An 18,490-nucleotide genomic window follows, 5' to 3' on the forward strand; every position below is an offset into this window, starting at 1 on the left:
ACACCTTGTCTCCACTCCCTTAACTGACTACCTGTGGCTGCCTGAATCCCCATCAAGACACCAATCTACTGTGCTCTGAATGGATCTGGTCCTTCCTAAATCCAGTACATGATTAAAACCATACACTTTAGCACATTAATTCCCCTCTGCATCAGCCAATTATCTCGCTAACTGCAAGAGGGACCCTGTAGCCCAGGGGTACTCAAACTTTTTTATTAAAGGTCCAGTTGTGAACTTTATACAAGGTCACTGGTCCGGATCAATGCCAGTAAAGTCCGTCGTCGTCGTCCCCCCCCCCCCCCCCCAAGCGGAGAAACGAAACTGAAATTAAGAAGCAGTTTCTTGGCGCTCTAAGCATGGGTGTTTCATGTTGTCGTTGCTACCTTCTTTGGGGGACCCCTTCTGGTCCAAGCACTTGCCTGCCTTGCCTGCGTTGCCTGTCGGTAAACGGCGCCCCTGTATACACACACACATTCAATACATACATACAGTATGGTGGCTTGAACTAGTGGGAGAAATGGCACTGTTTGTCTGTAGTCAATGCTTTGAACCTCGGCAAAAAAGGCATTAGAAGCATTAGAAAGTCAAGGTAAACTTGCGGTTAACTTGCGGTCTGCTATGCGTGTCACGCTCGCACACACAAGTAAATATATATGCACGTTCATTCTCACAACGCGTCAGACACAAGACGCGCGTACATGATGATGTACATTAATTTATCAGAATCAGAATTCTTTTTTTTTTTTTTTAATAATTTTTTAATAATTTTTTTTTTTTTTATAATGGGACACAGGGTTCGGTCCGGATTGATTTGCAGTTCGGTCCGGATCCGGAGTTTGAGAAGCCCTGCTGTAGCCTTTAAGAAAAACACGCCGGTTACCCCTTCTTGACTCCAAAATGGTGGAGTCACTGAGAATTGTGCGTCTCAGACTGTAAACCCACCTGTTCACCTTGGCCAATAAAAAGAAAAGAAACGGCACCGACAATGGTAACTAATTGAGAGCTAATGTACCTGCAGTCTTCTTAGGTTGTTTCCTCAATGTTGAGTGCACTTATTCGAAATCGCTTTATATAAAATTGAAATGAAATGTGATATATATGTTGCTCAAGAATCTCGACAAAGTATAGTTGGTGTTCTGACCTCATCTCTGTCTGTCCCTGACTGCTAACGGAAATTAATATAATCTAGGTGACATTTGACACCAAGTTTTCATCCTTCTCATATCCCTCTCTCCTCTATTCACCCTCTTTCTGCTCCATGGCACTGGCCTCAGGCTGCGTTATGTAACTCTGTCAGACCTGAGGGTAATGAAGCTCTCAGCCGGACAGCAGGTTGAATATATTCTGCTGCCCTCATGGCTTTACACAGCCCTGCCTCCAATGTTACTAATTCATTTCTGGCCCTGATATGATCCCTCCTTCGAATAACTTCTCCATCTCTCTGTGTCTTATTTCTGCAGTGATTTTTGCCCTTTATTCAGTTATTTGGATTCCTACACCCACACATTTGTACAAATCTGTGTGCATGTGGGATGGTTCGAAACATATTTGTCAGAGTTGTTTATGTATTATGTGTACTCCTGCCTGCATAGCTTGCTGCAAGGTGATGTAACAGGTCTGCAGGATAGGATGTCTCTGTTTGGGAGGAGGGCCGTCTGAGTCCTGCTGTCTCCTTTTTAAAAATGTATGGACTTCTATAACACAAGCAATAAATCGCCTCCTACGCAATATGACCCGCTGACACTGAGAGGACTGCACCTGTGTGTCTGTGTGAGCCAACATGTCAATGTGTCCTCCTAACAGAGCAAATGATGTGCATACAGTCATTGCAATGCTTGATATGCTAAAGGATGAAAGGCTAATTTACACACAATGTAAGCTGATTCTGAAGTTGTCTTTTTCTCTGTTTCTCCTCAGATCTGTTTCCTGGTGTCAGCTTTCCGTGGCCGGATGTTTTCAGAGGACAGCTGTGCTGCTCTGGCACTCTTCTCTCACTATTTCCACCTCAGTCAGTTCTTTTGGATGCTCATACAGGTAACAGCAGGCTAACCAGCAAGACACAATTTACTTTACATTGCAACTCAAAAACGACATAGGACATAATGGGGATATGTGAAATAGGAAACCCCTATTGTAAAATGTTACAATATATATTACTCAAATCTCTAGAATTGAAGAAAGTTCATCTACTGTAATATACCAAAACAATAAAAGCTATAAAAAACACCTAATATTAACATATACCCTAAAACTGATCTAATTGAACCCTAAATGGTCCCAAAACATCTACACATGGGGTTCATATTGGTAACAAATAATAAACAGAGATATACTGTAGGACAGAGGGAAAATAATTGTACAAATTAAATGCATTTCTGAGAATATTAAACCTCCGATTAGTGTATTCAAGCTCTGACGTTATTGGGTTAAAAACTGCTGCCTTTCGTTTTTTTTTCTCAGACGGACAAAGATAAAGATATTTATAAAGTTTCATCAATCTGATTCCATACCTGTGGACGTCTCCAAACCATACTAGAGCTGGTACATTTAAGTTGAAGTGTTTTACTCTTTATAAGATGCTTTTGCATGGTATCATATGTCAGGTGATATGGTCAGGTGACATATTCCTAGGTTACCCATTTTTGCTGTAATTGTTGCCATTCAGCTAGATATAGATGAAACACTATTATCCTCATTTTAGCAGCGATATGTTCCCTGTTTCTATTATGTCTATCTAGTCTGCAAGCTTTAACAATCAATCTGTTTACTTGGCCTTTAACCAGACAAAGGAGCGAAGTGTTGAGCAGAAACTCAAGAGGGTCAAGAAGGTCAGTCTGTCATTAAAGGATACAGTACAGCATATGAACTTCATAGCATATTATTCTATTGTGCACTTCAATATGTTTCAGTTTTCCTCCCAAATTGTATTCTTCACTGGCGTTACTTGTAGTCATTCCCTTTTTGTGTTCATCTAAATATCACTAATTGAAGTGCACTTGTAAGTGAAGTCTCACCCCTTACTCCTGCTCATTGTCCTCATGACTTGGCATAGACTGGGTTCCCATTCTTTGAAGAAGCATGTGTTTTTTACATAATAGCTAGTGAGACTTCATTCCTCCACCATCTAGGCTCAGACAGGTTTTGAGTAAGGGGGTGAGTCGAGGTACCAGACTGCTGCATGACATGATCTTTGACCCTAGACTGCTACTACTTAGTAACACCTCCCCCTCGCAGCTCCTAAACCCCCTGTTTTTTTTACCATCTGCCCCCTATTTCTTTAGTTTGTGACATAACGGCGAAGAACAAAGGCGGGCGGGCAAAGTCCCAGCTTAACATGAACAAGTTATTAGTGCCGTGGTTTATGCGATCAGAGACTGACTTCAAAACGTTTGCCACGGATCATTAAACTTCTGCTTCAACAACAAATTCCACCCCTATTTTCTATTTGTTGTTTTATATACATCCCACAAACACCTGAGTAAATCTCGTCAAGGCCAAAACTTTAGAAAGACTAAACATGATTTTGTACCTGCTTATTTTTTAGATCACAGGAATGTGGAGCGGTAAAACAAATTAATTTACTAAATATAATAATTTTTTAAAACACTTAAAAAATATAAACTCGTTAAAAACAGATTCAAAGTGGCCTTACAGTATTATGCTTATTTTCATTTTCATTGTCTCATACTGCCTGTGCTGCAGCACCTCTTTTCACCCTCTGTCTGAAACCAGAGCTCAGTCTGCTCTGATTGGTTAGCTTGCCGGCTCTGTTGTGATTGGTCAACCGCTTCGAGACGTCCCAAACCTTAGCCTATCACGTACAATGTGTTGGAGAGCGCTAGCTAATAGAAGCATGAGTGTTACATAGTGATGTCACTATGTAACAGAAGTAAAAAAGGATTCCAATTGAGGTGTTTTAGGCAGGCGGGGTTTGTGTGTGAGAGAGTCTCCCTCTCTCCCATTTTAGCCTTTGCAGACCATTTACATGCACTAAAACCTGTGTAAGACACTACAGGAAAGGGAGAACTCAAAAAAGTTTAAAACAGCCCCTTTAATAGAGGTTGGACCACCATGAAATGCTGCCTAAGGAAGAGTAAGAAATGACATTTTAAATATGATCCGCTGACCTTAACTAGGCTGCAACTTTTCTTATATTTAATTGCCTTTTTTATATTATCAGCATGTGCCTTACATATTCTTTTTACAACTGACTGCACACCAGCTTCCCTTCACTGGGTGTCGGCTGAACATGTTGTGAAAACTGTAATGTAAACTCACAGCCAAACAAATAGTCTAATCCATTGTCGTCATAACTCAAAATCCCTTAAAACTGTTGTTCCGTGTCCAACAATAAATCAGATAACAAGAGTGTATACGAGTCATTTAGGCCGGGTTTAAGTGGGTTCTACCACATTAACAAAGGACACGCAATTCACCAGTAATTGTATTTAATGTACCAGACCAGTGTACAGAGGAGAGCTGTCCCCAATTAAACTCTCCCCCTCTTGCGTAACTCACTGTGTTTTGTTGCATCAACCCTCATTCTTAGCCGATGTGTGACGTTTGTAAGGGAACATAATCATTGTTTATGTAGTGGATATAATCTCCCCTGGCACATACTTTACTATAGGTCGAGTATTATAGGATTAGCCTTTTTTTTCATATCTGATTGTTTACCAGACGACCTGTGAGATATCTTCAGGGATTAACGCTCAGACCAAAAGCTTTCATGTGGCTTTTGAAGTGTTCCAATTTGAGTGACGAGAATTGGTCGTGAGATGAAATAGGTTTTGACGTAAAAAGCAAGTTTGGAAACACATGGTTGTAGTTAGAAGAGCTGATACAATCTAGTGGAGAAAACATCAACTGTGACTCACCCCAGAAGGGGTTCAAACAGGGAGAAAAGGTTCTGCTTTCGGGAAAGATTTTTAGATTTGTATTCATACACTTGCTCAATGACTTGTAACTTTCTCATAAATTGCCAAAAACCTCCAAGGCCATTTCTTAAAGGGGCCCTAGTATGCTCATGTTCAGGTTCATATTTGTGTTTTCTGCTTGTACTGTGACATGTTTACATGATTTAATGTTCAAAAAGTAAGTAAAAGAAACTCCCTCTGGAGGGATCTTTGGGATTTTAGCCTTTGCAGACCATTTACATGCACACAAAACCTATACAGTATAACACACTACAGGAAAGGTAAACCCCCCCCAAAAAGCACATTAGGGCCCCTTTAATTGATAGCAACTATTGGAATTGGCTTCAAGGTGAGCCTGAAACATGCACAGACTCTTTTTCCTATGGTACATTTGGAGAAACCAGTCATATAGTATGTATATGTCGAGTGTTTGTTGATTGTTATGTACCTGCCCAGGGACTCCAGATGAACATGTGCCAATAGGTACATCTATGATAAAGCATCTCTTTTTGAATTTAATGTATTTGTATGCACGGTCCTTGTTTGATAAAGACAACAACAACAAAAACGACATTAACTGACAATGAATTTGTTGCTGCCTCTCTGGCTTTGGTTGATGTGTGACTTTAAGACATTTCTGTCCTCATCAACGTCTCAGTATCGACCCCACTGATGCCTCGCAGCTCATTTCTCTCCCCCTATCAGGTAGCTGCTTTCAGCTAAGTAGCTGATATGAGTTGGCGCCAGCAACCCATCTCAGACCACGAAGAAGACTTTAAATCAATAACTGCAGTGTGTGTGTGTGTGTGTGTGTGTGTGTGTGTGTGTGTGTGTGTGTGTGTGTGTGTGTGTGTGTGTGTGTGTGTGTGTGTGTGTGTGTGTGTGTGTGTGTGTGTGTGTGTGTGTGTGTGTGTGTGTTTGAGTTGCTATGCATGCAATAGTTGGACGGAGGAATATGTGCTGACAAAATGCCAAAAAAACGCCAATAACTGAACCACTATCCAGACCAGGCAGCTTATTGAGAGACTGCATAATATTACATAACAACACTGTAGTGAAATACCTGCTAAAGCCCTCACACAGCCTACAGTTATATCAATAATAACTATAGCACTGTTTTCAAGGCTAGTTACTAGACAATAGAAAATATATTTGGGTTGAACCGACCCTATTTAGCTTGCTTTTGGTTGATAAGAGCATTATGAAACCACCTAGTCAGAAAGCACATCGATATGTAGGCCAGTCATTTAGATTTGTAACACATTGCTTTATTATTTAGTAGGTGAGGGGTACAAAGGCAACAGCTGAGTTACCCATAATCCATTAGCTGTACCTATAGGGAGAGTCAGTTCTTGAGTCGGACCGACATCACACTTCTGTCTCAAAACAATCAGGCTGTTACACAACTGAAGTGTAGTGTAGCTGCATTATGAGCCTGAGTGTGTGTATTCTTGTGTTGTGTGCACTCACATACATGTTTCCTTTGTCAGCAGTTATACAACATGGTTATGTAGCAGAGACAGAGGTTATCTGAGGAGGGGGGGGGGGGGGGGGTCAGCGTCCCTTAACCTCATTACATAGTTGCATCACAGCGTAGCAGACAGATGGACAGTCACTCACATCATCAGCTGTTCATTAGCTGTTGCATACATGTGTATTACTCTGAACAAAAGAAGGAATTGTTCAGAAGATATAGCCTACTTTTTCCCTATATAAATTCAAGTTGGATCGCTATAAAAGGATTTTCATGAGGCTAGCTGGAGTAAAGGACATCAATCATCCATAGATCAATAATAGAGAGCTACTTTGTTTTTCCCCTTGAGCCTAACTTGAAAATCTTTGCCCTTTGCTCTTCACCACTGCAGCATTTTGACATTTCCTGAGGATATGTAATTGTCTGCTGACACAGTAATAAGACATTGTGTTGCAACCAACAGGTGTTCAGATAAGCTGCTTATGTAACAATGCGGGGCTCAGTGCATCACATGGATGAGACCATCAAAGCCTGCTAAATTACCAAGCAAATATAGCTATTGTGGGTGTAATAACACTGTGGATATGTGTGTGTCTTTCTCACAATAAAGACCAAATGTCCTCTCGTGATTACTGAGAAATATTATCCCATCATATAAATGTTAAAAATGCTGCACCCAGAGTGACTCCCTCACACAGGCCTTTTGGTTTTGATATAGAGTTAAGAAAAAAAGATTTTAAGAACGTATTGAAAGAGATTGTATAATAGATGTTTCTCCAACGCTCTGCCCCTTTCAAAATACTGAGATAACCGGCTAAATTGTTGTTGTTTTTTTGCCAATTTACAAATAAACTTTAAAAAAAGAAGCGTCTACACCTCAAAAAAGGGAAAACAAATTCAACAATTACTTAAAGGTAGGGTAGGTAAGTTTGAGAAACCGGCTCGAGATCGCTAGAATTTGAAAATACACAACCGGAGAAAATCTGCCCCTTCCTTACAGAGCCCCTCCTCCAACACACACGAACGCGCACATGACCAATGAGGGCACGAGATAAGTTTGTGCACAGATGGAAGGCTGACAGGCAGGTAGGCCATCCAGTTATTTTAGCCAGGCCGGCTCAGATGATTGGTCGTGCTTTTTACAGTATTACGGCTTCCACATATGACATTTTTTATGGATTTTTTGTCAAAGCACTTAAGATATTCATTGCTATCGGGATGTTAAGAGCATTCCATGGAATATAACAAAAAGTGTATCTCGAGCCGGTTTCTCAAACTTACCTACCCTACCTTTAAACGTGGGGTAGGTAATTAACTTCAGAAACACTTTTTGTTATATTCCATGGAATGCTCTTAACATCCCGATAGCAATGAATACATTAAATGCTTTGACAATAAATACATAAAAAAATGTCATATGTGGAAGCCGTGGCGCTGTAAAAAGCACGACCAATCATCTGAGCCGGCCTGGCTAAAATAACTGGATGGCCTACCTGCCTGTCAGCCTTCCATCTGTGCACAAACTTATCTCGTGCCCTCATTGGTCATGTGCGCGTTCGTGTGTGTTGGAGGAGGGGCTCTATAAGGAAGTCTGAAGGAAGGGGCAGATTTTTTCCGGTTGTGTATTTTCAAATTCTAGCGCACTCGAGCTGGTTTCTCCATTCTTACCTACCCTACCTTTAATGTCATCATGGAAACATATTTGTTACAGTATGTAGAGTACAATATGCAATGATGGAGCATTTCCTATATTTTTCATCCGTTTCTTTGTTCTTTAATTTGATTTTTTGCCTTTTTTGGAAGAAATTAATTTAAGTAATATCTTGAAATATTGATCGTTGTGTATTTAAACCCATACAAAAGGAAATTATACAACAAAATGAAAGATACATATGATATTTATATGAGTTTGTTGTTTGTGTTGGCACAATTAGCTATTTATTTTAAACTTGTGATGTGTCATTTTGTAAAGCACTTTGAGCTCCATGTGTTGTATGAAAAGTGCTATATAAATAAAGCTTTATTATTATTATTATATCTGCTTCACCGCTCACACTCACGTTGTTTTCTTAAACTGTGCACCCAGGCGGTGAACTTCTGGCAGGTGCTGGTGATGAACGACGAGCACACGGAGCGCAGACACCTGCTCTACTTCCTGTTGGGCTGGGGACTTCCTGCCATGGTCATCATCGTCCTGGTGATCGTCCTGCTCGGCGGCTTCGGATGGACGATTCACAGCGTGTACGGACTGGTGCAAGGAGACGTGTGAGTGGACATTGCAAAACACACACACACACACGTGTTCTTTAGACCTGACGTAATCTGTTTTCATAAGAGGAGATGTTTTTAAAGCTCGCCTGAATCAATCTTAGTGACTCCACTTTCTTTTTTAGGGTTTGGTCAATTCCACTTCAGGCTAGAGAAGAGCAAACAAAACACACCTGATCCTGTGACATCATGTGAGGAGGCAGCTTAACCAATCAAACGCGTCTCCCCACATAGAAACTTGATTCTTAGCCCTAAGGGGTGGAGGCTTTCCCACAGCAGGGAGAAACTTGAAATAACCCATATAATGTTAGGCTTTGTGTGTGAGCTAAAAATAACCGTTTGCTATCTATGTTTAGAACCTGATTCCTTAAACACAACAGGTGAGATCACTTTTTAAAAACATGCACAATGGCAGGTGTGTCTGCGCCTAAGTGTGTGTGTGAGCAGTAAATGCCAAAGTAAACTCGAGCAGTGTAATTGCTTCAGGGGTCGTCTTGTGTGTGATCAAGCTTGCGTGACCGGCGAAGTCAAATACTGAAATCACATCTAAAAATACGAGGTTTTAGGTGTGGCTGTTATCCTTGGGATCGTGTGTGTGTGCGTGTTTCCTGTGGGTGGGTGTGTGTGAGACAGTGAGCGTATACATGGGAGATTGAAGGATACAGAGGGGTATTCAGTTCCCCTGGAAGTGTACCTTCCTCTTTCAGGGAATGAGGCAGCCTTTCAATCCCCTCCCTCTCTCCTTCCCTCTTTCTCTCCTCATGTGTGTGAACCGGTAGCCGTCAACAACTCAATTTATCTCAGTTTCACTCTGCCTGGTGCCAAGCCCAGGCCTTTCAAAAGCAAGCTTGTTGTCCCATATTGTATGTATTTGTGTCATATATATTATAACAACGGTTGCTGTTGTTAACTGTCAATCAATCAATTTGTATTCAATCTAATATCACGAATTACACCTTTTGTCTAGGGGGGGCTCTACAGTTTGTTCACCTTCTATCCTTAGAAAAATGAAAAACTCCCAAAGAAACCCAACAATTAATGGAGAAAAAAAATTGAAAAACACCTCAGGACTGACAGGCATGCAATAGATGGTGTGTGTGAAGACGAAAAAAGAGAATAGTTGTCAGAGGTAGACAGTCCAATTGACAAAATGTATAATTTGTAAGAATATAAAGAAGATGGATCCAGGAGGATGGAAAGAATCTGCCTCAATAAGAGACATTTTTCATGTTTTATGATTAAGATATAAAATGTGTATACCTCCTGCAAAGTCAATACTTTTTCTGATTCCACACTTGAGCCTTGAATTCATTCATTTGAATTTCTCCCTGAATGTTGTGCTCTCTCACTCATTACTCATTACCGATGCCCCCATTTATGAGCCGAAGAGATCGTAAAAATGTCTTCAAAGATGAATCACCTGATTGGTTTTTGCCAGTGCAGTAAATCTTATAACCATGAGTTGAAAAAACGATGTTTATACAGTTGTATTTAACAAGTTGAGTCTAACATGATAAGCTATGTTACCTGGACAGGCTGATTTGCACAAGTCATTGAAGTAGTTAGTGTTTTATAGTCTTACCTGTGTCCTGCCATCACATTATGCGAGACAAAGGCTACCACAGGAGCATGTATGTCTCTTTATACCTTTATATTAGGTGTTCCTAACAAGGACACTACACACTGCCATAGAAGAGTCAGTCCCTACAGTACATCTATTAAAATCCACAATAAAAGGCCTCACTCTATTTACTTTTCTCTTCCCATACTATAAAGCCGGTGAAATGGGCCCCTGGGTAATGTTGTTTTTAGACGACAGTAGGATCTCATGCTGTCACAAGGCCACAGCAGCACACATATCCATATTCCAGTCCACACTCTCATAGTCTGACTGTATTCCTGGCAGAGGTTGATGCAATGCTTTATTTGTCTTTCCTCCCATTATGTTATGGCTATAGCATATCTCCAATAACTCCTATGCGATTCCTCAAGAGGTCCTATCTGCTTTCCAGGCTCCCACCAAACCCTGTCCCGAGCTTGTTTTGTCGAGACAGAGAGGACACAGTGAGAGTTTGATAGTTACATGGCAGTTAAAGTTTGTATGAGGATGATGATTTTCCCAGAGAAAAATCTTTAATAAAAAAGAAACACTTCTGATTGGACAGAATCTTGGAAAGGACTTTCCCAGGAAAACCAGTCATACTGTCTCATACCAATAGATGCATAACTAATTGTAATGAAACCATAGTTCAAGGTTCAAGGCTTTTATTAGTTATACGTACGTAGCTACAGTGTAGTTATGTTGATGAAAATCTTAGGTCACAGGCTCCTCCAACAGTGCAACACAATAAAACTGAAAAAATAGTGCAAGTAATTACAATTTTTTTTGAAATAGTGCAATAAGAGTCTATATACAAGTGATTGGAATATGATATATTAGATACATAATTTGTAAGTTGCAGCCAGATGAATGTTATGGATGTTGTTTCAAAAGTTCAGGTGTTTAATAGATGGCTTTTAAACATAATTCCACAATTTCAAGATATCCTTTTCACTTTTGTTCAGGATCATCAGATGAACTCACATAACCACTCCATATGTATCTCCCTTTCGAAGAAGGAGACCCATGTATCGTGTTGTTTGTTGTTTGAAATGTTCTTTCTTCCTTTAAATAGAAAAAAAACCTTTTAAGCGTCTTTGGCCTCAGATATTATCCCGCTGTAGCTGCAGGGTGGTGACCTGGTGCCAAAAGCTGCTGTTAAGCAATAATGCTGGGGTCTTAGGCCGGCTCAGAGGCCAAGATCCTGTTTGTGAAACTTTGAAAACAAACAAAGTGTTTAACTTGATTAGGTAAAGAGCAATATACAGTAGGCATGTAATATGTTTACGATTTCCAGAGCTTACCTTGAGTACGACGTTTCTTAACTCCTTCCCCCCCCCCACCCTTCTCTCTTTCAATTGCCTTTTTTTCATTCTGGTTCTTTCCCAGAGGTGGGACGTAGTGGAGTACAAATACTTCGTTACTGTACTTAAGTACATCTTTCTGGTATCAGTACTTTACTCCGCTACTATATTTTTCTGACGACTTTTTACTTTGACTTCTTACATTTTGAACACAAATACCTGTAGGCCTACTTTCTACTTCTTACATTTTGAACACAAATACCTTAACTTTCTACTTCTTACATTTTGAACACAAATACCTGTACTTTCTACTTCTTACATTTTGAACACAAATACCTGTACTTTCTACTTCTTACATTTCTAACACAAATACCTGTACTTTCTACTTCTTACATTTCTAACACAAATACCTGTACTTTCTACTTCTTACATGTTGAACACAAATACCTGTACTTTCTACTTCTTACATTTCTAACACAAATACCTGTACTTTCTACTTCTTACATGTTGAACACAAATACCTGTACTTTCTACTTCTTACATTTCTAACACAAATACCTGTACTTTCTACTTCTTACATTTTGAACACAAATACCTGTACTTTCTACTTCTTACATCTTCAAAACAGGCTGGTTCCTTTAGTTTGAATGTGTGTTTGGTGGCGTGATCATTATTATTTAGAGTCATTGCGTGCCTATTGATTTGAACACGATCCGTGTATCCATCACTTCCTGGTCTTCTCTAAAGAAGAGGGACCAATGAGAACGTTGTCATGTTGCCGTTGTTCAGCATGGAAGCATTCATTAGCTAACAATGACATTATTGTTCTATTAATATAAAGGGAGGTCAGGTACTCTTTAAAACAGCTGCTAGTTATGGGTACTTTTTACTGAAGTACATTTCAAAGCCCTCTTTACTTTTAATTGAGTAAAGAAGTTTAGTCAGTACTTCTACTTTTACCAGAGTATTTTTAAACACGAGTATCTGTACTTCTACTTGAGTAAAGGATGTGTGTACTTTTGCCATCGCTGTTCTTTCCACATACACTCACACTTAGTGTTTCCCCCTCTCTAGGTGCTTTATCCCAAACATCTATGCAGCTCTGTGCACGGCGGTGCTGGTGCCTCTCATCTGTCTGGTTGCTGTCATGGTGGTTTTCATCCACGTCTACCAGGTCACCCCGCAGTGGAAGGCCTACGACGACATTTACCGCGGACGAACCAACAGCACAGGTAACAGATCCGTGCGTTCACAAACACATAGAGTTCAGAATCTGTGTATAAAAAAAGATAAGGACTCAAAATAACATTTCTCAAGTTTCACACAATCTCTGTGCACATGAACACACACCTGAAAAACAAGTAACCAGCTGCCAGGACGCCCTCATTGAACCAGACGACATCCACCTTTTTGGTGCTGATTTTGGCTAAAGGTTTAAGCTGGTATTTTGCTCAGCTTACAGGCTCTGTGTCTGTCTGCAGTGTGTGTACCTAAGGGATTTATTATACAAGAGCAAACAATACCTGCTTTTCTAAATGAGAAGTTGCTGACAGTCACGCATTCAGCCGTGGAAATATGTTGAGATTTAAAACACTCCAAAACCTTTTTAAAATATACATTCAAGGTCATTTAAAGGGTCCCTATTATGCTTGTTGTGGGTTTCCCTTTCCTGTAGTGTGTTATGTAAGTTTCTGTGTATGTAAATGGTCTGCAAAGGTTAAAATCCCAGCGTTCCCTCCATAGGGAGTGTCTCTCCCACACACTACCCCCCTGCCTGAAACGCCTCCATTGGACTCCTTTGTTTACTTCAGTTACATAGTGACATCACTATGTAACAATCACGCTTCCATTGGCTAGCGCTCCAACTCATTTTACCTGATGGGCGCAGGGGCGGGACATCTCTAAGCAGTTGACCAATCACAACCAGCTAACCACAGGCAGTATGAGAAAAATAAATACCCTTTTCAAAATACAAATATGAACCTGAAAATGAGCATAATATGTCCTCTTTAAAGCCCTAAATGCACCCAATGCAGTGCAGTGTGATGTGTGTAAACAACCTCAGACTCGTACTTTATGTAAGATTAGTGTTTGCAGAAAAATAAACCTCATGGATTTATGGTCAGAATGAATGAGAAGCATTTATCTGATGCAGGCGGTCATTTCGCCCACACATGAAGATCCAAGCCGCTCAGTACCACGGCAGCAATCAGCGGCCATTGGTGAGAGTCAGCCGGCTTTAGCTTGTTTTGCTCAGTCAAGGCCCTCCAATGACAAAGCAAAGCCTGAATTAGTGCCAGTCCTGTGGCTGGCGAGCAGGGTTTGCCCGACGCACTGTGTGTGGCCTCTGAAGGAGTGTGGGAAACCAAAACAGAGCTTTGCTGAGCTGCAGGTACAGTACGTGTGCATTAATAACAAGAGAGCCCAGCAGGCTGAGGGTAAAGGTCAGACTGTAGGATTGTTGCCTGCCAGGAGAATTGAGGGACTGAGCAGAGATCAAGAGCAGACAGTATAGGTTTAGGGTGAGTTCAGGGGTAAGAAAACGATGAATATGGTGCTGTGCTGTGTGTTGAATGAGAAAAAAACAGAAAGGAAGCAGAGCAGGCTGCTTCTAAAACTCCTTATTTACACAGAGAGGGAACGAGAGAGCAAATGCCGGGAAAGGTAAGCACAGCACACGCTATTCAAGTGTAAAGTGCTGACTGAGTGTTTTTGGCACCGGCACAGAGGACAGAGCGGCCCTTGAGGTGTGAATATGTTTGTCCAGTTTTGTGTTGAACAGCTGCAGTGAGAAAAGGCCGCACATGAAAGGGAATACAAATGAATTTGAAAAACACGAGACTTTGACATTCTTTGTCAGAGTTCATGCAGTGCTGGTTCAACGTTTTGGTGTTTATAATGACAGATATATGAGTATGACTTCATCATGTGCTCAAGCAGTGTGGACTCTGTGGACTAATTTCTCTTTTCTTTTATTGTGGATTTTGGCAGCACACAGTGTTCAGCTCTATGCAATATATCCAGGCTTTGTTTTAACATGTCCAGAGAACAAAGGGGAATAAAACAAATGTGAGGGAGAGGCCTGCCATATTTTATTTCTCTGAACACGGACTACGCCTCGGCTTGTTCTATGGGCTCCACGGGTTTTAAAGCCACAGGAACTTTGACAACAACCCTGATATGTTTCTGTCCTTCAAGTGTAGTGGTCTGACAGCAAACCAAATTCGTCTTGACATGTTTAACAGATGGTTGTCAATCATTCGTGCAGAGTCTTTTTTGTAGATGATGCGATTTAGACGATAAACGTTTCGATTGGCCACATTCTCAAATGCCATACTGCAGCAAACAACTGATAAGGGCTTGCAAGATATATCAGGACTCCTGACGTGTGTGTGTGTTTGCACGCTCTCCTGCACAAGACGTACCTGCACCTCAGCCGATACTGGAACTCCACTGTGGCCAATGTCAGGCATGCCAGCAAGGAAACATCAACAAACTGAACTGAACACAGGACAGAATAATTCAAAGCACTGAGCCACTATCGAAGCTGATCTGAAAAAACATGATGTTCTTTTGATAGGGAAGTGAGCGGCCTTTCAGGGTTGAGTGAATAGCTATTATTGTTCTATGTTTTTATGACTTCAAATGTTCCCTGACTCCACTTTGATGTTCTAATTGATCAGGAATGTGGATATAAAGTTGTAAATGTGATGGATGAGACTGACCTTTGGAGTGTGAGGCTTTGCAGTTGTTCTTTTTGGCTTTTTGACAGAAGAATTGGAAAAACTATTGGCCCGATATTCATGAAACTTAGTCGAAGGGTGTTACTGTGTACTACCCAGAAATATTGTACTCTTTACTGTACTACATTTACAGCTAATATTATTTTTACTTTTAGTCCGAATTTTCATTTTAAACATAGGTTAAGTCTATAAAAAAAAAAATTGGTATAAGATGTATACAATACTGGTCATGTTAGATGTCTACTAGTTGTTAGAGATCTTAGTATAATTATTCTTAAATATTCGTAATGCTGCGTTCACACCGGACGCGATGCGATGTTTGGGGGCGGCGCGATTACATGTAAAGTCAATGCAGAGACGCGGACAGACGCGAATTCGCTCCAACGGCGCGCATGAAGCGGTGGACGCGGCGCGAATCACGCGATTGAACGGTGCCGCGTTAAACGCGAGAGTTCAATTTTTTCAACTCGAGCGTCAAATTCACGTGACGCGTTCTCGCGGAAGCCAATCAGCGGTGAGGATCTCAGCCGCCGTCACTGACGTTCAACCACACAACATCAGCCGTTAGCTGTTAGCAGTTAGCACACAGAGCTCACAGCTCCTCATATCTGTTCAGAAACTGGACAAAAGTTAAACAAGTACAAACCACAGACTGTCTGTGTCATGGCGAATACAGTCGCTGCTTTATTTATGTCAGTAGGCCGTTGTTATGAGTGTGGAATGAGCATATACAACGTTAGCTTAGCCTGGTCGACCCGATCTTCATTCAGAAAACAAGCATTTTAAAAGGTGTTTCGCCTGCCTTCTTGTCTGCAGACTTGTCAAAGCATTAATTCATGGTTGTTACTAACCGGTATCAGTATGTTGTTACTTCGGCATCATTTAGAAACGTGTATTACAATTTAATCACGGTAAAATATGTTCATTTGTTGTAGTTGTAGCTCCCGAGCCAGCGCGTCTTGTTTGAATGATGCGAGTAAACACAGCTGGCAGCCGAGGTGAAACTCCAGCGATTAGAGCGAAGCGAATATTCGCATCGCGTCCGGTGTGAACGCAGCATAATGCTACTTTTACTTGAAGAGGACACATTATGCTCAATTTCAGGTACATAATTGTATATTGTGTCTCTACTTCGACATGTCTCCATGCTTTAATATTCAAAAAGCTCTTTATTTTTCTCATACATGCTGGAGCACCTCTTTTCACCCTCTGTCTGAAACCAGGGGGGGGGAGACACAGGGATTTTAGCCTTTTCAGATCATTTACATGCACAAAAACCTATATAACACACTACAGGAATAATAATAGGGCCCCTTTAAATATTTGTGTTGTTTATTTTACTCTTATTATGAATACTTTCTGCATTTAAACACTATAGAAAACAGCTTATACTCTGCCTAAATGTTCACACTTGGTTCACACACATTATCTTTGTGTTGGGTGTTTGTGTCTGCTCACTGCACACTTATGACAGCCTGTTATTACAGCTGTGGTCAGCGCTGTCTTGTGTTTCTGCTCCAGCTGTTTTTGTTGAACCCTCGTTCCCCTCTCAGTTGGTCTTCCCACACCAGGAACCACATCTGCTCCAATGTATACTGAGGCCTTTGCTCCTGTGGAGAGAAAAAGCTCCCTCATGTCCAAAGAAAATCACTTTGATCAGTTTGTTTACTTTTTATTATCTCCAGACAGAAATATGACCTTCACATCTTTAACAGAGAGACTTTCTTGTGTGTCTGTGCAAAGGCTTACGGATGCATTCACGCATGTTCACACGCATACAAATACATGCACAAATACAGTGGGAAATGTGTTCCTCTGCTCCTTCTTGGTGGTATCAAGCGAAACAGTCAGTCAGCATTTGGCTCTGGGAAGCTGTTCTTACTGTGGGAGCTCCTCCCTGTCCTCAGACTGGAATGTGCTTACATGGTTGGAAAACTCAAACCAAGGAGGGAGCAGAAAGAGACAGATGTGCAAAATAGAAGAGAGACATTTGAGAAAAGTTTGAGTAGTCAAAGGAAATAAAGTGAAAAACTATTTAGCAGATTTCTTTACTCTGACTCCCTGCACCAAAATAGAACCAAAGAGAAAGCACAAAGAGATTAGGTGTGAAATAATAGCTAAAGCTTTGGAAAACAATAAGAGTATTGGCAGAATGAATAAAGTCTTACAGGAAATTAGGCTCAATGAGAAAGGCTTTTAAAGGAGCAAATCAAGGCTGAGAAAATAGGACTGGGTTCAGCCAGTGTCAGTGAGATAAGGAACATGGAGCAGGGTGGGACTGACAGGAGGAAGTGGCACCTAGGTGAGGGCTCTCTGTGCAGAGCAGTGCTCTGTGTTTCCATCCTACTTGTGAAGTGAACTGTACAGTCTCTCCTACATAACACCAAGCAGCAGGCTGGAGGCTGACTCAGCACTGTCGTCTTCAATTGGCACATTATCAGAATCAGAATACCTTTATTAGTCCCACAGAGGGGACATTAACACCCACCTGAGAACGCGTACCGAAGGCGTCCCGACTTTTACGTCAGCTACGTCGCCTGCGTCGGCTACGCCGCCCGCCTACGAACACACCGCAAATACTTCAGTCGACGAGTGGCAATAACTGTCCTTACCAGCAGGCAGCGGTAGTGTGAACAGCCAATCAGAGTGATTGCTTGGGCCGACTTTCTCTGACCTCCCGCGGCCGATTCAACATGTTGAATCGGCCGCGGGAGGTGTGAAAAGGTGCCGTAAAGAGACGACGGTGCGGGACACACCAACCTGAGTAGGGCGCCGCGAATGCCCGACTGCCTCTGACGGCCTCTGACTCCCAAAATCGGGTTGGTGTGTAGCCACCTTAAGAAGCATGCATACAAAAGTATTAAAGATACAAAAAGAAATTATAATAAAGAAATTACACCTTTTACAAAAATACACATCCTGTAACAGTTCTGAGGATTTAGCAGCCAGGTATATATTGCACAGTTTTTAACGCCATATATATATATTGCACATATTGCACCATTGCTCTACCATTGGAGTCGAAAGCATTTGTGTCTTGGGTACAATTGATTTTGAAGATGTCGCCTTGAATTCCATCTGTTATCTTATATATTTGATTCATCTTATTTTGCAATCCTTTTCCATTTGATGAAGTGTGCTCCATATGGTAAGGGAAAGACGACCGTATGGGGCATGACTGTAAA

The 18,490-nt window shown here is 41.2% G+C and overlaps 1 protein-coding gene across 1 annotated transcript in view; it reads left to right on the top strand.

Moving 5' to 3' along the window:
* Window positions 1–18,490, top strand: part of adgrv1 (adhesion G protein-coupled receptor V1) — a 142,221-nt gene that overhangs the window by 97,048 nt on the left and 26,683 nt on the right. The window contains 3 exon segments of the mRNA XM_034148508.1: window positions 1,918–2,034; window positions 8,477–8,655; window positions 12,637–12,794. Coding sequence (XP_034004399.1) covers window positions 1,918–2,034; window positions 8,477–8,655; window positions 12,637–12,794 — 454 coding nt within the window.

Source organism: Trematomus bernacchii, unplaced genomic scaffold (genome assembly GCF_902827165.1).
Source record: "Trematomus bernacchii unplaced genomic scaffold, fTreBer1.1, whole genome shotgun sequence".
NCBI lineage: Eukaryota > Metazoa > Chordata > Actinopteri > Perciformes > Nototheniidae > Trematomus > Trematomus bernacchii.